This window comes from Myodes glareolus, chromosome 7 (genome assembly GCF_982192425.1).
Source record: "Myodes glareolus chromosome 7, mMyoGla1.1, whole genome shotgun sequence".
NCBI lineage: Eukaryota > Metazoa > Chordata > Mammalia > Rodentia > Cricetidae > Myodes > Myodes glareolus.
In genome coordinates this window covers 54,514,896-54,537,759 of record NC_142032.1, presented here as the reverse complement: position 1 = coordinate 54,537,759, position 22,864 = coordinate 54,514,896, and the positions used below count along the sequence as shown (strand labels likewise).

Sequence of the window (22,864 nt, the reverse complement as noted above, 5' to 3'; positions counted from 1 at the left end):
CATTGCTCCCATTAGAGACCTTTGGGAGTGGGTCTTACTTGATCAAACCATATTAGCCTGATCTAATCTTCTGTGGAAACAAAAGCAGAAACTCTTTTCCAAAGCAACATATCCTTAGACCCAAATTTTGAAGTCAAGATACTTTTATGTTGGTTTAGCTTAGCAGCCCCACAATCAAATGTCTCTCTGTAGTTAGCTAATTAACAGTCAAAAAATTCGAAGAAAACACAATAGTGTACATAACCTAGACTCTCTGTGTATTTTCCATCTTTACATGGCTTATTATAATTTTTATTACTCTATTTTAAAGGATTTTATTTTATTATCTCTAATTTATTTTTTTTAATATTTATTTATTTATTATGTATACAATATTCTGTCTGTGTGCATGCTGCAGGCCAGAAGAGGGCACCAGACCCCATTACAGATGGTTGTGAGCCACCATGTGGTTTCTGGGAATTGAACTCAGGACCTTTGGAAGAGCAGGCAATGCTCTTAACCTCTGAGCCATCTCTCCAGCCCCCTCTAATTTATTTTTTTAATCTATGACTGTCTCTATCCTTTTTCCCCTCTCTTTTAAGCCTATGCACATTTATTAAACATACTGTGACTTGTCTAGATTTTTTTTGTCTGAATCTGACTTTATTGTGTATCTGTAATCTTTTTGTGATCACCGCTTAAGATTGTTAAGCAGGTGTGGCTAGGACCAAAGTGTCAGCTTCAGATGCTGACTTGCCCCGTTTGGTTTTTTCAACGTGGGGGAGATACCCAGGAGAGTCATGCTTACCTCGCCAACTCCGGGAAGCAGTACTAAGTAGCATGCAGCTGTGCTCTTAGGCCCATGGCTGTGCTCTCAAGCCCACAGGCCATGGCTGGGAGAAACCTCTTTGTACCATGGCCCAGGAGATATCGAGGGAGCCCGCCATGAAGCGTACGACTGTGCTCTCAAGTCCAAAGGCAGCATGGAGGTCATATACCTATGTGCATCCTGCAGGTCATATACCTAGGCTACAACCTAGAGGAAGGTAAACAGATGCTTTCCCATGACTATTTCAGCCACCCTGCAAAACTCCCACATAAAGAAAAAAAAGTACAGGAATTCGGGGGGGGAGCAGTTGGATACTGTCAGTTATGGAAAGTGGGATTTACCGAGTTGGCTAACCTCTTCTATGCCAACACTGGGAGCACACCGACTTTGAAATGAACTGAGACTGAGGCCTTGAAAAAGGCTGTGGAGTCTGCCCTGGCCCTGGTCCTCCAAGACATTACTAAACCATTCCACTTGTATGTGAATGAGGCCAGGGACATTGCCTAGGGTGTCCTCACACAAACCCTGGGATCCTGGAAAAGGCTGGAGGCTTATCTCTCCAAGAGACTTGTCTCTATCTGTCACAGCCAGATGGTCATATAAGGGCCATAGCTGCTACTGCCCTGCTGGTAAAAGAAGCTGACTGACTAGGGCACGAAGTGTTACTGACAACCCTATGCTCTGTTGAGGCCCTCTTGAGGAGGGCACCCAAGAGATGGATGTCTAACACCTGGGTGGCTCAATACCAAGCCTTGCTTTGGATCAGCTTTGTATTTGGTCCCACAAGACATCAATCCTCAACCCTGCCAGACTTCTTTCAAACAACAACCCTGTGGGTCCCCTGCATGACTTTCTTGAGGCGACAGACCTGATCCAATCAATCAGGCCTAATTTGACTGATGGTGGTGATACCAGATGAGGTATTCTTCACAGATGGTAGTAGTTTCACCCAAGATGGGATCAGTTATGCAGTGGGCAGAGGTGATGACCTAAGATGAGACTATCTGGGCAGTCTGTATGCAGGAGAACTTCAGTTCAGCGAGATGCACTTTTATCTTTGAATCAAGCACTCCACTGGGGAAAGACAAGGCTATCACCATGTACACTGATAGCCAATATGCATTCATTACAGCCCGCGTCCATGGGGCTCTATATAGGGAAAGAGGATTGCTAAACTCAGCAGGAAAATAAAGAAGAAATCTTAGCCCTATTAGAAGCTATCTGGTTACCCAAGAGGATGGCCATTGGCTATTGCAAAGGGCACTAAGAAGGGGATTCCCCAGAAGCCAGAAATGACAGAGCAGCTGATTTGACTACCTGGGAAGTGACCCTAGAACTCTCCAATTCTCTTTCTTTCTTTCTTTCTTTCTTTCTTTCTTTCTTTCTTTCTTTCTTTCTTCTTCTTTTTTTTTCTAGATAGGGTTTCTCTGTAGCTTTGGAACTTGTCCTGGAACTAGCTCTTGTAGACCAGGCTGGCCTTGAACTCACAGAGATCTGCCTGCCTCTGCCTCCCCAGTGCTGGGATTAAAGGTGTACACCACCACCACCTGGCAGAACTCTCCAATTCTTGCTATCCCTGCTAGGGTTCATCTTACTGGACAGCCTGAGACACCCCAGGTGAGATTGTGCAACCAAACTGGACGCACAGATAAATAAGGATGGTGAATGTTGCTGGGTGGCAGGCCCATCTTTCTCATGAGTCTGAGAAGGCAACTGGTTACAGAGTTCCACCAAACCACCTATCTAGGAGCCACAAAAAGGACTGAATTTCTCAGACCTAGGTATTATGTTCCAAATTTGGAAAGCCCAAATTAAATGTATCACTTTTAGGTATGCCATCTGTGCTCAGTTAAACCCCAAAGATGGAAGGAAGACCCCACAGAGGATCCAAGTCTGGGGGACACTGGGTGTGGTGCTTTGTTGAAATCAGGTGTACTTTTGTGCTATAATCATTTGCTGGTGTTTATAGGCACCTCCTGAGGATGGGTGAAGGCCTACCTGACCAGAATAGAGAACAATCCAGTAGTTGCAGAGGTAGTCCTACAGAACTAAAGGGGGCTAGACATTTCCTGTGAAACAAGGAAGACTTGGCATAGCTTAGGAGAAACTTGTTGTTTCTATGTCAACTAGTCAGTGGTAACTAGGGAATACCTTGCCATGGTCAGGGAAAACCTTAAAGAAAGGGAAGAAAAGACACATAGATCAAATAATTAGTATGATCTCTGCTTGCCTGGTCCTCATGGCTGACCACCTTACTGTCAGCAATAGTCAACCATTGATTCTTATCCCGATCGGGCTAATGATGAGACTCTCTGCATGGCTAACTACATCAAACATAGAATAAACTCAGATAAACTACTGGTCCTTTGGACCAATTATGCCCTCCTGGAACAGGAGAAGTCAGCTACTTGACTCATGCCTATAAAGCCCGTGACAATGTGACAGAGCAAGACAGTGCAAAGCTTCCTCCATCTTGCATTCTTGCTTAGGCCATTTTAGGTTTAACTAGAATTTGGGCTCCTTGATGGAGAATGCCCTGGAAAAAAATTACCCAACTCTATTTTAGGAATCTGAGATCAGGTTGCCCCAACTAACTTAGCTTCTGTTAAACTGTTCATTTTTGCACCTGTCCCTGCACTAACCAATTAGCTTCAGTTAAACTGCTTGCTTGCATAAAAACCTTCACCTACAGCTATTAAATATGATAACTAATGTGGGTTTTACCTTTAAAAACTATTTCCTCTAAATACTTGGTGGTTCTTGAATAACTGAGAGTAGTTCTGGCTGGAATAAAGACTTTCCCTTGGTTGTATACTGTGTCTGAAAGGTCACCTTCGGAGGGTTCCCTGATAACACTCTACCAACTGAGCTATGATTTTTCTTTTTAAAGATTTATTCATTTAATGTATATGGGTTCTTTGTCTTCATGCCCATGTGCACACCAAAAGAGGGCAGTGGATTCTGTTATACACATTTGTGAGCTGCTATGTGGGTGCTGGGAATTGAACTCAGGACCCATGGAAGAACAGTCTGTTTTTAACCACAGAGCCATCTCCAGTCCCCATGATTCTAGCCAAGAAAGATTTGTTCTATACTTTGGAGTCCACTGGGTGGGCTCAGCCCTCTTTCTACCTTCCATCCCTGATTACTGATTGTGTCAGTGGTATTCTAGGTGAGTAGGAGGTTCTTCACAGGTTAGCAGGGGAGGGACAGAAAGGGGTGGAGTAAAAACAAAGATCCAATACTTACAGGCTATTATATTACTGTTGCCCTAGGTAAGGAGTGTGGGCCCAGTTGTGGCTTCTCTTCAATGCTGACACTTGCTTTATAGCTTCCCTGGTAGCTGCTTTTAAGACAAGTTTATCTTCAACGGGTGCCTAAGTGTAAAACCCACACTAGGCACTGGAGGAAAAACCTCCACAGGGCTCTTATCACTGTGGAATACATTATCTGCTGTGGCAGATGGTTTTTCCATGTGCCTTTGGGGAGGCAAGCAGTCTCAAATGGCTCTAGTCTTGTGTCATCCCACTTAAATGTCACCAGAGGAAAGAGTCTTTAATTTTTTTTTAAACTCCTGTCTATTAAAAACATGTTTATCTCCATTCCAGAGAAGGCTTTGGATGGTATGGCTGGAGTCATGCCCTTTGTAGTCAGCGCTGGCCCAAAGGCTAAGGCTTAGGGAAAGTCAGACCTAGGTCACAGATGATAATCTGCAGGCTGCTCCTACCAGAGTCACCAAAGGAAAGACTGTTGGCCAGCCCAATGCAAGAACCCACTTCACTCCCTAGTTACCCACACTCAGCAGATTGAGACACTGAAGCCTGGTACACTGCCTAGGGGAAAGGTTCTGGAATGCTCTTTTGAGGGTAGTGGGCAGAGATGTTTATGCTCCATATCTATGCAGGAGCTGTGCTTCTGGGCATTTCACCCAGGATTTATCCTCTGGTCTCTACAGCAGTATTGGGGGTCTCAGAGAAGGAATTTGGAAGAAACACTTCACTGTTGTCTTTCATGAAAGCCTGGCAAACTTAGAACTAACATATTCACCAAGCGTTCCCACAGCAACCTGGACACATGTGGAAACCCTGTATTCAGTTGGCTAAAGGATCCATTCCCTGGGGAGATCGCCTGCTCTGACTGGCTGTTAAGCAACACGTTCCCTTGTGTTATCCAGGAGCCTCTGCTCTCTGGTCCTGGTGTAGAGCAGACAGTAATCACAGCCAGGCCCTGCTTACCATTTTCCTGCTAGCCTCACCCCTGCCCTATCCTACAGTGGCCTCTACTCCACCTGCTCAGATTCCTCATGGGGTCTGTGCATCCTCTTCAAAACTTTTCTCTTTCCACTTGGGCATAGTGAGAAGACGGCAAATTCTTTAGAAGTAGTTTTGCTACCCTCTTTTCCAGGAGCAGAATGGGTTTGCAGAAAAGCCTGGAAACTGCAGGCAAGGGACAAATTGAATCTTGTCTACCTTGTCAGGCGCTCCGGTTTAAGTGTTCCAATTCCCAGTGCTAGACGTCGACGCATTTAAAAGGTGGGGCTGTTGGGAAATGACTGGGCAGAGCCCTCACTGCTGGACCAAACCCTTTGTCATTAGTAGGTAGTGGGAGGAGAGGCTCCATCAAGAAAGCATCCTGGTTCTGTGTCGCTGTGCACTGCTGCTGCCATGTATTGGTGCAGCCCAAGGACCTCACCAGATGCCAAGCAGTTTCCAGAGTTGTGAGCTACATAGACCTTTCCCATATTTGTTGCCCAGTTTCGACATGTTGAGGGCCGTCTAGTGACAGTGCTGGCATCACATAACAGCTTCTTTCTGAATATTACAGAATGGGGTGAAAAGTAAAAATTCGAAGCTCTCTGACTAGGCTGTTCCCATTCAATTTGTTTTGTCTCTGTCTGGCACAGTATTAGGAAAGATGGGCACTGGAGGTTACAGCTGGGCCCATGTAAAAGCAGAGCGTGAGGAGAAGCAGAAGCCAGGGGCTTCCAAAAATGCTCCTGGGTTGGGGAAAAAGCTCAGTGATAGGGCTATAGCTTGCCTAATGCTGCATTCTACTCCCAGAACTATTACTGTACAAAGTATCTTCCATCTTTGGCTTATTTGTTTTATTTATTTTATTACAGCTGAGAGAGAGGGAGGGAGATAGAGGGAGGGAGGGAGAGAGAGCGAGCAAGCACGTGCGTGAGAGAGAGCTCATATGCCAAGGTGCATATGTGCAGGTGAGAATCTGCAGGAGCTCTTCTCCCTCACCATGCAGGTCCTGGGACCTAACGCAGGTTGAGGCTAAGGTGGCAAATATTTTTTACCTGATGAGCCATCATCTTACTAGTCACATCCTGGGTTAAGATGACCTTACAGTCCCTAGCCCAATATGCTCAGCAGTGGGTTGGTTGAGGAATAGAGCACATAAAACAATGGTGTTTATTAATGCTGACTCTCCTTATCAAGAGGCAGGTGAGTATCCTGTGATGTGGATGATCGTGTGCCTCTCATATGACTAATACATCCTGATCAAAGACTTACCACGTGGCAGACGGTGCTCAGCAGGTTAATGAGCACTTCCTTTAGGAAATATATTCTTATACATTGCCTAATAGCATCAGCAACCCATTTTATAGATGAACAGAATGAGGCGCAGAGGGAGCTACACACTGTATATTCTCTTAAAGTAGCAAGGGCAAGGCTAGGGTTTGGTCTGAGAAGCCTCACTTCAAAGGCTCAGTTTTGGTGAGGCCCTCACTTCTTCCTGCGACTAGCACCATGCCGGCAGTCTGAAACATAATCTCCATCTCTGAGCTCACCTGCATCTATTCCACCCTCATCCTGTACAACCACGAGGTGACGGCCATGGAGGATAATATTAATGTCCTCATTAAAGCAGCTGGTATGAATCTGAGGTGTCTGATGATGAGACAGGCTTTGGTCTTTTTGACTAAACCTCTTTTGTTAACATGTCCAATAAAAAGTTGAACCCGTTTAAAAAAGAAGAGTTCATTTTACTTCTGTGGAGTCCAGGCCCACCACAGATCAAGGGACTCTGCTTGGCCATTCATTCATTCATAAAATACTGTGTGTCATTGGGAATATATAGGCAAACATCTGGGGACACGTGGTTTAGAGCTTTTCTGCTAGACCTACGATTCCTGTTGTCCCTGCCACTCCCAGTTACACTCTATGTTGACTAGGCTGGTCTGGAACTTCCAGGTTCTAGTGATCTTCTGCCTCGGGTTGCAGGTGTATGCCACCAAACCCTTGCCTTAGGCTGGTTTTAAGTTTCACATAGCTCTGTAGGGAGAAGCAGTGAAACAACTCTACCCTCTGGTCCTAGCTGGCTTTCAGAAATAAACGGGCATGAAATAAATGAACAGGAGAAAAAGCATACAGATTTCTCTGACTCAAGTTTTGTGTATCATAGGAGTTTGCATGGAGAAATGACGATTTATGGATTTGTGGAGTGTCCATGAGGCCTGAAGTATCACTCCCAGGAAGAAATAGGAAGTGTGAAGAAGAGGAGGAAGGGGAGGGGACAAGGACCCCAAGAAGCAGCTAGGGCAGACTCAGTTATTCCTATACTGTGGACAATGAAGTGCTTAAATTCATTGGGAAGATTGAAAAGGCGAGTTATTACTATCTTTTGGGGTGGTGCTGGGAATGCAATCCAGGGCATCTGGGTGATGGGTTCTTTCTGATACAGTGAGGGGAGCTGTCATATGGGAATTTCACTTCCTGTTTTATTTTGTTTTTGAGACAAGGTCTCACTATGTAACCCTGACTGGGCTTGAACTCAGAGAGTTCATACCTCTATCTCCTGCGTCCTGGATTTAAAGGCATATGTCACCATCCGGGCCTCATCTCCTGCTTTTAAGAAACAGAAAAGAGCATTATAAGAAGTTAACAGTCATATTGTGTAGGAGGAGGGACCGCTTGTTCATCCCAGCTGCCCGACTAGCTTAGCCCCGAAATAACCACACAGAAACTGTATTAATTAAATCACTGCTTGGCCCATTACCTCTAACTTCGTATTGGCTAACTCTTACATCTTAATTTAACCCATTTCTAGTAATCTGTGTATCATCACGAGGTCGTGGCCTACCAGCAAAGTTCTAGCAAATCTATCTCCAGTGACGGGTTCATGGCGTCTCCCAACTCTGCCCTTCTTCCTCCCAGCATTCAGTTCCATCTTCTCCACCTACCTAAGTTCTGTCCTATCAACTAGGCCAAGGCAGTTTCTTTATTCATTAATGCTAATCAAAGCACACAGAGGGGACTCCCACATCACCCCCCCCTTTTCTGTTTAAATAAAAAGGAAGGCTTTAACTTTAACATAGTAAAATTACATATAACAAAACAGGTATCAAGCAAGAATTTCAGTTATAATATTTATATCTACTTTATCTTTTATCATAACCAAGAAAAGCTATAGTTATAACTATAAATTCTTCAACTCCATCAAAGACTCCAGAAGGATATAATATTACCTAAGTAAACAGCAAGAACATTGTAAGCAGCTTCCAAAACTATAGAATTGACAGAGACATCTTGCTACCTGGACAGTCACCCAAGAGTTAGCCAATAAGAAGTTATAGCTAATGGGCTAAGCAGTGATTTAATTAATACAGTTTCTGTGTGATTATTTTGGGGCTAAGCTAGCCGGGTGGCCAGGATGAACAAGTGGCCCCTCCTCCTACAATATTGGTCCAAAATGTTTATTTTGCTTTTTCATCTGTGCTAGGGTGATGCACTGTATTAAACACTTAGGTTTTATTCTCATAGGTTTGATTACAGAAACTAATACAGTATTTCTGAACACTGAAAAGGAAACCAAAAGAGCTTACACATTTCAAGTTCCTCTATCAAAATGTCAGAGGGTGTACTTTTTTAATTTTAATTTTAAAAAATGTTTTAAGATTTATTTTTTTGAGTGTAACAGGGTCCCAGATTTAGTAGGTTCCAAGACCTTAGCATAACTGAGGGAAGTGCCGTTCAGGTTGCAAAACTGAGCAGGTAGACAGCACCACCTGCCAAAACTACAACAAAGGCCTAATCCATCTGAGTCCATAGTTCTGGGAAAGTCTCTAGATTCACTAACCTTGCTTTTTGGCTTCTGTAGTTCCGCTTCTGGCTAGCTGTTCTAGTTAACTGAGGTATGCCAGCCCAGGACATGGTTTTTGTATTTAAAAGCTCATCCTGAAAAAGGCTTAGTGCTACACTGGGATCCTGAACACCCAATGTGATCACTGCCCAGCTAATAAAGACTTTTTATTGGCTTAAAAAGTGCCTTAGGCAGTTGTCTCTGGTGAAAACCCCACAACAATGAGTATGTGTGTTTTGTATGCATGTGTATCAGGTGTGTGCCTGGTGCTCAATAATATCAGAAGAGGGTATCAAAAGCCCTGGAACTGGAGTTATCAGTGGTTGTGAGCCACTATGTGGGTGCTGGGAACCAAACCCAGGTCCTCTGCAAGAGCAGCAAGTGCCTTTAATCCCTGAACTATCTCTTCAGCCCCATATTACTGATGTTGTTGTTATTATTGTTGTTTCATTTTCAATATTTGAGGCAAGGTTTCTCTGTGTTCCCTTAGAACTCACTATGTAGAGCAGGCTTGGAACTCACTATGTAGAGCAGACTAGTCTCCAGCACACAGAGACAGGCCTACCTCTGCCTCCCGAGTACAGGAACCAAAGGAATGAACCACTAGGTCCAGTTTTTATTATTATTATTATTATTATTATTATTATTATTATTTTATTTTGGAGACAAGGTCTCACTGTTGCCCAGACTAACTTGGAACTCATGACAGTTCTCCTTCCTTGGCTTCCCAAATGCTAGAATTACACAGACGTGTGTCACTCTTGAGTGGAAGAGATAAATAACCCTTCTGTATGATTCGTGTAAAAGATAACAAGTAATGTGACATGTTCTTACATGTTAGGCACTCATAGAGGAGTGTGTTAGGGGCAGGGGAATCTGGGGCAGAGGAGCAGAGTGGCCAGGCATGAAGCAGGAGGGAGGCATTTAAGTGAACCCCAGTGGACGCAGCAGGCCGGGCCTTGGCGATGCTCTCATTAGCATGTCACTGGAGGTGGGCGGGGTGAAATGGCGCGGCCAGGACTCTGCAGCCATTAAACCGATCCTGATTGCGCTGGCCTCGCTTGCGCGCTCGCGACCTGAGAAGGGTGGAGCGCTTCTTTTGGGACCTAAGCAAAGGTGAGAAAGCCCAGGTGCCTCTGCAGGTTCCCGCGAGCTGTCTGGGAGCTGGAGAACGGCTGCACGGGCATAAACAAGTCAAGCGAGTAGCTGCCACCCACCTGGCACCCGCTGGGGCAGAGAAAAGCAGCCAGGGACGCGCGAATGCCTGGCCAGAACAAGTGCCAGAGTCCAGGGATCGGGTGAGCCGCCTTGGCCTCCGGCGAGGGGTTTGTCCGTTCAAGGGCAAGTGCAGAGCAAAGCAGAGGGTGGGCGAGAAAGTTGGAAGAGTTTGGGGGTTGTTCCTAGAGGGCTCTGCGAGAAGCCTTCTGCTCCTGTAGGCTTGGGGACCTTGCTTCTTGTTAGAGACATTTAAGCTCTGCTCCCTCTGTGCCTTAGGCATCCACATAGCTGCTGAGCTGAAGCTGAGCCCCACACATCACTGAAGAAGATGCCAACGCCCATAGTAAGTATGGCGGTGGAAGTATGGGGGGGCGAGGGGGGCAGAGATGAGGTAGTGTTTTAATGATGACTCTTGTCCTCTCGGGGTCTGATTTGCTGTTTTGAAGAGGATCTTTATAGTGAAAGCCACACTTCTCTCTACTGCTGGGATCAGGTATCAGCAGTAGATGGTCAGATGCCACTTGTTGAGTGACGTCAGCACTTGCTGAAGTGAGCAGGTCGGAAAGCCACCCTGCTTGAAACAGGCTCAATAGAAGGCAGAAGAGGTAGGCAAGTTGGAGGCTGGGTCTTTCTATCAAACCAAGAACCCTGGGCAGGTTCCTGGGCTGGAAAGTCCGAGGCTGAACCCGCTTGGCAGTGGGCTTTTCTCTCCTCAGCTGACTCATTTCATGACCATCCCAGCCGCCAGCAGATTCCCAGCTCTTGTTTTTCCTTTGTTCCTTTTTCCCTTCATCCCCCTTCCCCTTTCTTTCTGATTTTTTGTTTGTTTGTTGTTTATTTGTTGAGACAAGGCCTTAAGTAATTCAGGCTGGTCTCAAACTTGCTAAGTAGTGAGGACAACCTTGGATTTCTGATTCCCCTGCCTCCACTTCTTAAGTGCTGGAGTTATAGGTGTGCACCCCATACTCAGTTTTTTGAAACTCTCCTGCATGCCAGGCAAGCACTCTACCAACTGAGATACATCCCAGCCCCAGCATCTTTCTTAACCCATGACGTCTTGAGACGGGCAAATGTCTTCTTCACTTTAACAAGGACTTGACTGACTTGGTTCAGATTGTAGGTTTTTGAAGACAACCCAGTTGGGATTGTGTTCTAGTTCAGAACCTGTTGTGGATTTTAATCAAGCTCGAATTCATTCTGTTCCCCTGCGTGAAATATCATTTAAAAGTTAGTAGTTCCCAGAACAGTCACACGAGTCTAGTTCCAGGCTGCGCTTTCAGGTATTAAGACCCAAGACCACAGCACCATAAACTACCGCTGAGACATTAGGAACTGACTGTTGAAAAATGCGTGTGTGCTTCTGTTGTGTGTGTTTGACTGTGGAACTGTGTGTTCTTTGATTTAACTTTCACATAGTGGACACGCACACGCACAAATTGTTTTTAAATTTATGTGTTTTGGGGGCATGCATCGGCCTTGGCAAACTTGTGGAGGTCAGAGAACAGTTTGCAGGAATTAGTTCTCTTGTTCACTATTTGGGTCCTGGGATTGGAACTTAGGTCATCAGGCTTGGCAGCAATCTCCTTTACTTAATGAGCCATCTCACCGTCCCTGCATTTTTATTTAATTAAAAGAATGAGAAATAAATATTTACCAACTGGAGGTTTGCATAGAAGTTATTAATCTTACTGATGATCCTTCTCTGAGGCTGAGCAGGGAAACTCATCATTCTTTTCCCCGAACTCAGCTCAATATTTGTAGTTATCCCATCAGCAGGGCTGTGAAGCTGGGCATGGTAGTACACACCCATAACCACACCCACTTGGGAGCTTGATGCAAGAGGATACAGAGTTGGAGGCTAGCTTGGGCTATGTAGAGAGACCTGATTCAAACAAAATAAGACAGGTCTCAGTGGTTAAGTGCACCGGATGCCTTTCCAGAGGTTGTGGATTCAATTCCCAGCACACACACGGTAGCCAACAACCATCTGTAACTCCAGTACCATGTGGTCTGACACCCTTTGCTGGCATCCAAGGGCACTGTACACATTTGATGCATAGATAACCATGCAGTCAAAGCACCCATTTACATAAAATAAAAATAAAGGAAAAAAGTTTAAAAAACAAAACCCAAACCCGAACTAAAAGTGCAGGCTGTGGCTAGAGACCTGTGCAGCTCCCTCAGCAGGGCTTGGGGGAAGAGGGCGGTATGAAGGTTCAGCCCAGGACTCTTCCTGCCCTAAACCTTCTAACCAGGTGAGAAGTTTGGATGAAAGATGCTTTCATCTTCTACCACTGTTTTGCTGAACTTTGGGTGTGTTTCCAGAAAGTGAGTACTCAAACCGAAACTGAAACTGAAGCCCTGTGATGTGAAGGTGCCTTCCAGTCCTGAGCCCAGAGCCCTGAATGGACTGCTTCTTTTCTTATCTTGTTTTGCTTTTTTGAGACAGAGTATCTATGTAGTCCTGGCTGTCCCAGAATCCACTGTGTAGACCAGGATGGTCTCAGAACTGAAAGAAATCCGCAGGTCTCTGCCTCCCAGGCACTGGGATTAAAGGCAAGGGCCACTCAACTAGGCCAGACCGTTTTTCTGATCTGAGCTTGACATCTGGGGAATCTATGGAGTTAGGGTTAGGGTGCAAAGAAAGGGGAGGGAAGAGGAGGCTTCTCAAGTGTCGTGGGGGCTTCTGTTCCTGCAGGGTTGCATCTTCACTCCCAAAGCTGGGAGTGACTGGAGGAATAGACAGTGTCCTCTGCCCAGGCCATCAGCCTCTGAGGAGACCCTGTAAGTGTCAGGCTGGATGCTGGTGGAGCGGATCCAGTCCTCAGCCCTCAGCATGCTGGATCGGTCTAGAAAATAGGATACACATGGAAACTGGTCACACATTCCCCTAGCTCAGCCCGTTCATTACAGCCATCCTGTCTAAGAGAGCTAGCGAACTGGGCATGGTCTTTCTTTCTCTCTCTCTCTCTTTCGTGCACACACACACACACACACACACACACACACACACATACACTCGTAATTCTACCACTGGGGAGGTAGCAGGTAGAGTTGGAGGCTAGGCTGGTCAATACAACAAGACCCCCCATCTCAAAAATAAATAAAATCTACTATCACCAGCATTATCATCAACAACAAAACAAAACAAACTACCACCAACAATGATCAATCAAATCAAATCCAAAACCCGAACAGAAAAAAGACTGGGCTGGGATTGTGGAGGAGGGAACAGCTCCCTCTGCAGGACGTGAGAAAGGAAGCCCTGAGGTTTTCCTCTTCTACCCACTTATCTATTACTTGACCTTGAAGCTGGTTTCAGTTTAGAAGAGAGCACGTAAAGTTAAAGTAAAGTTGAAGCTGGGGCTCTACAATAAGAGAGACTGGTGGGCCTTCCCCGCGCCCCCCTCCCCCACAGCTCTTTTATGTTTTCATATCCTATTTTATCAATGGATACTTGAATCCAGGCAGATCTGTGGTAGAATCCTGCTATGGCTTCTGGACAGTCTCTGATGCCTTGGGTAAGTTCATTCCCAGTTTGGAACTCTTTTTTCTCATCTATAAAATGAGGCCGTTAGCAGGATTCCAGGTAACCTGTGAAGGCCCCAGTAGTGTTTGGTGGGGGTGTATGAGCTGGCGGTGGGGCAGTTTGGAATGCACAAAGGGGCCAGGTTTACCCTGGAGGAGAATAGACCTGGGGTTTGGTGCTGGAGAGCCTGGGTGGGCAGGATTCTTGGGGCATTTGGGCTTCTGAGACTGGACACCTGTGGAGTTGCCACTGGCACTTTCTGGCGGACTAGAAGACTTGGGCAGGGGCATGAGGAAAGGGTAATGTGTCAGGTCAGGTCTGTCTTATCTACCTTTCTTCTGGACCCGAGGCTAGGAAGCCAGGGCTGCCAGGCTCTTCCTACTTCTTCTGCACCCTTTCCCCTCCCCCACCTAGCCTGTAGCACAGGCTCTCTAGCATTGTTTTTTTGTAGGTTTAAGTGGTTTTACAGCGTTCAGCCGCTATCACAGTTATTTCTTACACAAGCAGTACTGAGTAGGTATTACCAGTCCTGACTAACCAGAGAATTCCCAGAGATTAAGTCCAGAAGTTTGAACGGTTTCTAAGGGTGCCTGGTGTGTTTCTGGGGTTCCAGTCATCTTAGATCAGCTCCCAGCTCTCACAGATTTTCTTTTCTCAAAACCTTTGCATGGAAACTCCCCCAACTTCTCATGAAAAGTCCATTCTTGGCAAGGCTCAGGCTTTGTTTGTTTGTGTTCCACAAACTCCCACAGCTTTAACTCGGCATCAAAAGTGAAAGACTTGGTCAGGTATTTTCACATTCACTGGGGCATGTGGTTTCCGGGAACAGGGAGAATTCCCTCAGGCTGGCTTTCACAAGAGCCACGGTGTCCTTACTGTATCTGGATGAAAACAGACTAACAGCATTACAACAGCAGAAGCTGCTGATTCCAGAACACTCCCTCTGTGCTGAGTCGTGATTATAAAACAGCGCGCAGAGTCCTCTCCTAAGCTACTTGTCTTTGCCTCCTCAAGCCGCCGACCCGCAATCAGTCATGGATCAGGTAATGCAGTTTGTTGAGTCAAGTCGGCAGTTCGTAAAGGACTCAATTCGGCTGGTTCAAAGATGCACCAAGCCCGACAGAAAAGGGGTGGCTGAGTGCTTTCTCTTCGCGGGAACTAGAAGCAAATGAGGGTGTGAGAAGCTTATGAGGTAAAAAGTTACCTGTATACTTTGTGTTTTTCTTTCCTTTTCCCCTCCCCAAGAGGTTTTGTATTTCTAAACTAAAATAATTCCAAAATAAACATTTTTTCCCCATGATAATAATAATAATAATAATAAAAAACAGCGCACATATGCTCATGTATGCTGCGTGCGTCGGGAGGCAAGAGGCCAGTCTTGGGTGCTGTCCCTCTCTCATTTTTATTTTTTTTTATGTGTGTGGGTGTTCTGACTGCATATATGTCTGCATGCTATGTGCATGCAGTGCCCACAAAAGCCAGAGGAGAGCCCCAGATTCCCTGGGACTTGAGTTACGATGGTTGTGAGCTGCCATGTGGGTTCTGGGAATCAAACCCATGTCTTCTGAAAGAGCAACCAAAGCTCTTAATACTGAGGCATCTCTCTAGCCTCTGCCTTTTTTGGAGGGAGGGGCAGATTTCTTGCTTGCCTGGAAATCCCAAGTAGGCTTTCCTGACTAACTATATGTTATAATGCTCGCGTGGAGATCAGAGAATTGCATTTAGGAATTAGTTCTCACTTCCGCCTTTTTGAGGCGGGGGTCTCTCTTGATTCTGCCACTATACAGTGTAGCTGGCAGGCCCATGAGCTCCAAGGGTTTTAGAGGACGACATACCCTCTCCCAGCAAAGTTTGTCTTCAGGTTTAGGACGTCATTTAGGGGTTGGTTATAATTGGTATATGGTTGAGCTAGAAAATCAATAAAGTTTAATACTTCTAATTGAGACAATTTCATGAAGGTTTGGTTACAGATGGTGTCTACATTTTCCAATTTAAAAACTGAATATTCAACATGTGAGCATTTCTCACTTAAATTTTCTTTTTTAAATACTGAGATTGGAGAGATGGCATAGTCAGCAAAGCTCTTGCTGTGTGTGCTGGACGCCTAAATTCAGATCCTCAGCATCCACATAAAAAACGGGGCCCATTGTACATGTGTGCAGACGCAGCACGGGGGGGGGGGGTAGGGTGGGGAGAGAAGAACCCTTGGAGCTCATGGCCCTGCCAGTCTGGCTATACCAGTGAGTCTCAGGGTCAGTGAGAGGCCTTGTCTGAAAATAAGGTGGGAATTGGCTGAGGACAACTCCTGATGTTGGCACCTGGCCTCTGTATACACATATAGACACACACAATACACCACACACACACATACAGACACACACACACACACACACACACACACACATGAACACTCACAGACACAGACATACAACACACATGGGTTTTCTCACACTCAACTCTTTAAAAATTTTATTTTTAAAATAATTCATAGTAAAAATATTCAAAGAATCAAATAATATGAGTCCCCAAATATCTATCAGTCACTGTAGGGAGTAACCAATAGTTTGACATATTTTCCTCAGATCATGCGTAATAAATAATGGATTTTAATTCCAAGTGTATAAAAATGTACATTTAAGGAGAAATAGAATAATAATGTCTTTTTAGGGGGAGGTGGTGATTCTGGCAATCAAACCCAGGACCTTAGGCATGCCAAGCAAGTGCCCTCCCACTGAGTGGCATCCTCAACCTTGTCATGTCTTCCAACTTATTTTTTGATGAGAGGGGCATTTTTAAGATTGGGTCTCATGAAGCCCAAGCTGGCCCCCGAATTTACTGAGGCTGACCTTGAATTTCTATTCCTCTGGCCTTCTCCCAGATGCAGGGATTACTGCGCTGGGTTTTATGGGGTGCTGAGGAATGAACGCATGGCTTTGTACATGCTAGATAGGTAGGTGCCCTATCAACTAAGCTACGTCTCCAGCCTTCAACTTGCCTTTTTAAAAAAAGGTAGCTCTGACTGTCCTGGAATTCAGTACATAGACCAGATTTGCCGCAAACTCACAGAGATCCACCTGCCTCTGCCTCCCAAATACTGGGATTAAAGGTGTGTACCATCGTGTCCGGCTTTGGCTTGCTTTTTTGAAAGAAATTTTTATTATTGTTTCTATATCTGTCCATGTAAATTCATATTGTTCTCTTCAGTGATCTGATAAATATATATATTTTATACACACACACACACACACACACACATATATGTATATATATTTAATCTGGTCCTTATAAGGTAGTTGGGGTTGTTTTTCAAAATGAATTTCAGAGGCCAGAATTCCTCAATTTGCTGGCTAAGGAAAACGGCTGCTCTGCAACCCTCTTTTGTGGGAAATAAAAGTGCTTTGTTCTGAAATCCTGTGGGCACATAGTCTCTCAGCTTTGTCACTGTCCCTGCCTGTGCTGTGTAGGGTGTTGTGATGGCTAGGGGTTTCCTGAGCCCCATTCTGGAAAAGGCAGTCTTGTTCCTGCATCTGAGAGGACTTTCTGATAATCCAATCCATGTTCCCTATGCAGAACACAACAGCATTCACTTGGGCTCCTGGGATCCCTGTGGGTCCTTTATAGCAGAGATTTGCTGATCCCACTGAGTGAAAATAAAAAGCACAGTCCATTTTGTGGTCCTGCTATAGTTTTGAATTTCCCATGTAGTCCTCTGTTCTTCCATTGTCCTTTTATCAAGGGGTCTCAGGGGTTTCAGTAACACAGAAAGTGATGATCCCGGGTATACCAGAAGTTTAGGTTGGTCCCCAATTGAGAAAGTTATCTTAGGTTTCTGGGGCCTAAACTGAAAGAGCCATGTCCCCACCCCCAGTTCTTCCAGAGTCAGGACTGTTTATCTGTGGCTGAGAACGCCAACCCGTTTTCACTGGGGTCTTTCGTTTTTCCAGTGTCCCCATTCCTGGCAGGAAGGACTTTTGTAAGGGCCTTTTCTTCTTCTTGTAGGTGGCTTATTCGGGGCTGGAAGTGCCAGGAGCCTGCAGTGCTGCCACAGTGGCGTGATTTATTCTCACTGGAGAATCTTCCGTGATGTCTCTATTGTCAAATACTTTTTGGGCTATTTCTAATAATTCTGACCAGTTCTTTCCTACAAACCCATCCATTTTTTGCTTTTTTCTCATGTACATCTGAGACCAACTGAATTACAAAGGCTAGGTTAATCGCCTTGAGGTTTTTCCGGGTCCTCTGAATCTGGAGAAGTATATATAGTGGGCATGCCTCCAGATGCTTCTTCTGAGCCATGTTTTACATCGACTTCTGTAGACAGATTAGTAGGTTTGTGAGCCACCAACCTCAGGCCCTCCAGAGGAATCTGGTGTTACTCAGAGTGATCTCCTGTCTCCTTCTGTCCCATAATCCCAGTCTGGTTTCCTGAATAGAACTTTGTCAATAGCTGCTGTTCTCAGATCATTATCAAGACTGCTTATTTGGTCAGCTCCTCAGCTACTTCTGCTAGGTAGAATTTGCTCTCTCTCTCTTAGCGAAGAGAGTGCAAAGAATTTGTTGGCAGTCATTCATCCTAGGTGAGGAGATGGTTAAAAAAAAAACAGAATTAATCAGGGAAATCAGAGAATTAGGGTCTGCTGATAGGAGGATTCTGGTTTCCAGTTGTAAGGATCCGTTGTAGCAAATGGAACATATAGGTATCATCCTTCAGGTGCCTGGCAGAGAGGAAGGACAGGGACTGGAGTCCTTCTGTTTCACACACAGAAATGGAAACTGAAGTCATCTGTCAGCAAGGGGGAGGAAGATGAATCTGGAGTTGTTTCTGCTTGGGGATAGGAGTGGAAACAGCTGTAGGCTGGCCAGGGCCCGGAAAATGATCTGACTACCCATTGGGACTTCCCAGACAGATATGGGAGGGGAAAAGACCAAAGCTGGCTCCATGGGGCAGCTGGAACAGAAGGAGTAGTTGAGTGGGGTGAGTGCTGGAGAGGCTGAGGTGAGGGAGAAGCAGGAGGAGGTAATAGGCTCAGGAGAGGTGGGGGCAGTGGAGATAAAGGGGGGGCATGGGGCAAGGACAGGGTCCTCTTGAGAGTCCTGTAGGACAGGATTTTTGGAGGACTTTTGGTCTGCAGACAGGGGTTTCTAGAGAGTCTTCTTTGCTATGACCAGGGCTTGGCCACCTTGCCCATTCGGAACATACAAACCTTCATCCCTAGGGGCAAGATTGGATGTTGTCTCTGCCCAGGGTAGAATATACCTAATCTGGTCTGGGTGGCCAGGAACACTGCCCAGGCTACCTGGGAGCTGAAGGTGCTTCTGGGAGCCCTCCAACGCCAAATGTAAGCCACTGCAGCTCACGGAAGGATCAGAGGCAGTCCTTAGTGGTAGGAGAATCACAGTCCTGCTTAGGTATAGGAGGGTAAATTTTGTCAAAGTTCCTCAAAACTTTCTTTTCTTTTCTTTCTTTTTTTTCTTTCTTTTTTTTCTTTTTTCTTTTTTTGTCTTTTTGAGACAGAGCTTCTAACTGTGTAGTCCTAGCTCTTGTGGCCCAGGCTGGCCTCGAGCTCACAGAGATCCGCCTGCCTCTGCCTCCCGAGTGATGGAACTAAAGGCCTTTGCAACCACTGCCCGGCCAGAACATCTTATCTTATCAGGATAGAGGTGTGAGTCAAACTTCACTGGGTGGGGAGTATATCAAGCTCCAGAAACAGCTTAAAAACATGGTTAAGTTGAATTTTGCAGCAAACAGAAATGAACTTATTTTGACCTTATAACAAAATAGTTCTTAACTTTAAAATGGAATCAGGCTGGTCTATCAGATTGGCATTTTTTTTTTCTTCTGTACAAGGCTAGATAACAAACACTTTAGGTTATTTTTAAAAGATTTATTTTATTTTTAAGTGTGTCTTTGTGTGTGTGCATATACGTATCTCTCTCTCTCTCTCTCTCTCTCTCTCTCTCTCTCTGTGTGTGTGTGTGTGTGTCTGTGTGTCTGTGTGTGTCTGTGTGTCTGTGTGGCATGAGTGCAGATGCCTTAGGAGGCCAGTGTTACAAGTGACTGTGAACTGCCTGATACGCATACTCGGAACCAAACTTGGGTGACCTGCAAGTCACCCAGTTTGGGATTGTAAACACACATCAATTACCATGTCTGACCTTTTCAAGTGGATTCTAGAGAGGATCAGATGGATGTCAAACAAAGCAGGCACTTTACTTACTGAGCTATCTTCCAGTCCACAACACTTTAGGATCAGCAGGCTCCCCTTGCTCTGTTGTAGAGAGAGAGCAGCTGTTGACAAAGTGCACAAAGCCTTGTGAAGCCTCAGATCGGGGCCTGTGGAGCCCAGAAGAGGGTCAGATCCTGGAGCTGCCTGATGCGGGTGCTGCTAGCTGAAACTGGGTTGTCGACAAGAGCAGTGGGTACTCTTACCCACCGAGTCAACCCTAGTTCTTCATGATTGCTTCCTCTCTTGTTTCAGTTTGCTTTTGGAACAGGGTCTCATTACTTAGATCAGGCTGACCTTGAACTCACAGAGGTCCTCCTGACTCTACCGTCCAAGTACTGGTATTAAAGGTGTGTGGCGCTCCACTCAGCTAATTTTTATTTTTAAATTTAAAAATTAATGTGTAATTTAACCAAGAAATAATATGGGGAAGATAATAACTTCAGTTAAAACAGAATAAAGGGGGCCGGCTGCAGTGATGCACACCAGAAATTCTATCACTTGGGAGGTGGGTGTAGGAAACCAGTACGGGGCTGGCCTCAGCTACACAGCAAGTTCAGGCAAGCCTGGGCTAAGTGAGACCCTGCCTCAAAAATAAAACCAAACCAAACCCCACATTTATTATATAATTCACCTTTAAAGTGTGTAGTTCTGTTTTGATAAGCACAAGTAAACCATTGCCCTAACGGAGGTACAGAGCAGATGCACTCACAGCCTAAAGTCATTGAGTGGCAGTCAAAGAAGAGATTCAGAGCTGGTCGAGTGGAGGATAAGAGACTGCTGGTGCTCAGTCAATGGGATAGCTACGTCCCTCACCGAGGACCAGGGAATACCGAGGCAGAAGGGGTGGAAAGACAGAAAAGCCAGAAGATGGGGAAGAGCGCTTCGGGGCACTGTCTTCTGAATATGACTTGGCCACTGCATCATGCATGTCTTGAACATACAGCAGCTGTGACCCCTTGTATGGAACCTGCACAAAATGAAGACATGAAAATAGGAAATAACAGGACTGCAGAGATGGCTCAGCAGTTAAGAGCACCGGCTGTTCTTCCAGAGGACCTAGGTTCAATTCCCAGCACTCACATGGCAGCTCACAATCGGATACTCTCCTCTGGTCTACAAGTATACATGCAGATAAAGCACCTTCATACATAAAAGATAAATCTAAAATAAATAAATTACATATATATCTATATAACAAGAAATGACTAGCTGGGGCTATAAAGGGGGTCCTCTGGAAAGAGGAGGGACGAGAGAGGGTAGTGGGGGTGGGGAATGTGATTACACTACATTATATACAAGGAAGAAACTAAAAAGGTCAGAAAACTGCAGAACACCACAGTTTAATGACCCTAATATCCCCATGTTCCTTTCTTATGGTGCCTCTCCTCACCCCAGCGCCTCAGGATTGCTGACCAGTTTTTTTTGTCCTATATTTATTCCTACTGTGGAATGTCATGTAAGGAAATTTGTTCAGTGTATAGCTTTGGGGATATGACCTTTAACTCATTATTTTGTAAATAACTGAATATTTTGCAGGCTGGACTGTTACATTTTAAATGCATTTTTGTCATTGTAGTAAGGTGTGGGGGGGTAGGGAGAGTGAAGAAGGAGGTTTGAGGCAGGGTTTCATTATGTGGTCCGGGTTAGCTTAGAAGTTATTTAAAAACTATTTACTTATTTTATGTGTATGGGTATTTTTGGCTGCATGTATGTCTGTGTACCATATGGGTGCCTGGTGCCTGATAGGGGGCAGAAAAGGGATTAGGTCTCTCTGGACCGGAGTTAGACAGTTGTAAGCCACCTTGTGGGTGCTGGGAATTTAATCTGGATCCTCTGGAAGAGCAGTCAGTGTTCTTAACTGCTGAGCCATTTCTTCACCCTAGTCTGGAATTCTTGATAATCCTGCCTCAGCACCGCACCTAGAGTGGGAGTTCAGTAAGTAATATTTGTAGCGAGAGCACTAAGAAGACAAAGCTAATGAGAAGACCTTTTGGTTCACAGTTTTTTTTTTTTTTTGGTTTTTTTTTTTTGGTTTTTTGAGACAGGGTTTCTCTGTAGCTTTGGTGCCAGTCCTGGAGCTAGCTCTTGTAGACCAGGCTGGCCTCGAACTCACAGAGATTCGCCTGCCTCTGCCTCCCAAGTGCTGGGATTAAAGGCGTGTGCCATCATTGCCCAGACTAGGTTCACAGTTTTTAAGGAGTGTCTTTTATTTGTTCTTTAATAATTTCATACATGTATACAATGTATCTTGATCATAATCCACCTCCAACTTCACCTGGCCATTCCAATATAACCCCTTCTCACCTTCATGTTCTTTCTCTCTGCCTCTTCTCTCTTCTCTGGTTTCGGTAACCTGCTGAATCCAATTAGTGTTGCCTGCTGGAATACTGACTGGTCTGGTCTCTTGCTCTTGTGTAAGTCTTATACAGGTGACCATAGCTGCAGTGATCCTGGGTGCTACAGCCATGTCACATCCAGAAGACAGCAGCACTCTTCTCCATCCTCTGGTTCTTCTGCCACATTCCCTGAACCTTGGGTGGGTGGGTCGGTGGTGATGTAGATGTCCCATCAGAGCTGAGCACTCAATAGCTGCTTATTATCAGCACTTTGCCAAGTTATGAGTCTCTGTGTTGACTTTTGCCCGCAGCAGAAGAAGCCTCCATGTGTATAAACACACGTATTTGGAAGGGAGTTTGACAATGTGTCTGTCCATTTATCAAAATAAAGCAGTGGTAGGTCCCCTGCTAGAGCCTATGACCTTCTGAGCCATGTACTTTTGATCAGATTTACAGTATCATGCATATTATAGGTTTCTTTCTTGGATTTGTTTTATGTATATTCATGTTTTACATGCATGTATGCATATGTAACACCTTCATGCAGTATCTGTGGAGGTCAGAAGAGGACATAGGATCCCCTGGCAACTGGAGTTACAGATAGTTGTGAGGCACCATGTGGGTGCTGGGAACCTAACCCCGGGTCCTCTGCAAG

The 22,864-nt window shown here is 45.3% G+C and overlaps 1 protein-coding gene across 4 annotated transcripts in view; it reads left to right on the top strand.

The window, feature by feature from the left end:
- Nucleotides 1-9,863: 9,863 nt before the first annotated feature.
- The window catches only part of LOC125415723 (phospholipase A and acyltransferase 3), a 29,026-nt gene continuing 16,025 nt past the window's right edge, over nucleotides 9,864-22,864 (top strand). The window contains exons 1-2 of one of the 4 annotated variants that reach the window (XM_048458198.3): nucleotides 9,864-10,015; nucleotides 10,394-10,460. In XM_048458198.3, coding sequence (XP_048314155.1) covers nucleotides 10,446-10,460 — 15 coding nt within the window. In that variant the 5' untranslated portion in view covers nucleotides 9,864-10,015; nucleotides 10,394-10,445. Of the gene's footprint in view, nucleotides 10,016-10,040; nucleotides 10,198-10,393; nucleotides 10,461-13,444; nucleotides 13,639-14,479; nucleotides 14,690-22,864 lie in introns of those variants that run through there. The other 3 variants (XM_048458199.3, XM_048458197.3, XM_048458201.3) reach the window with 3 other exon arrangements.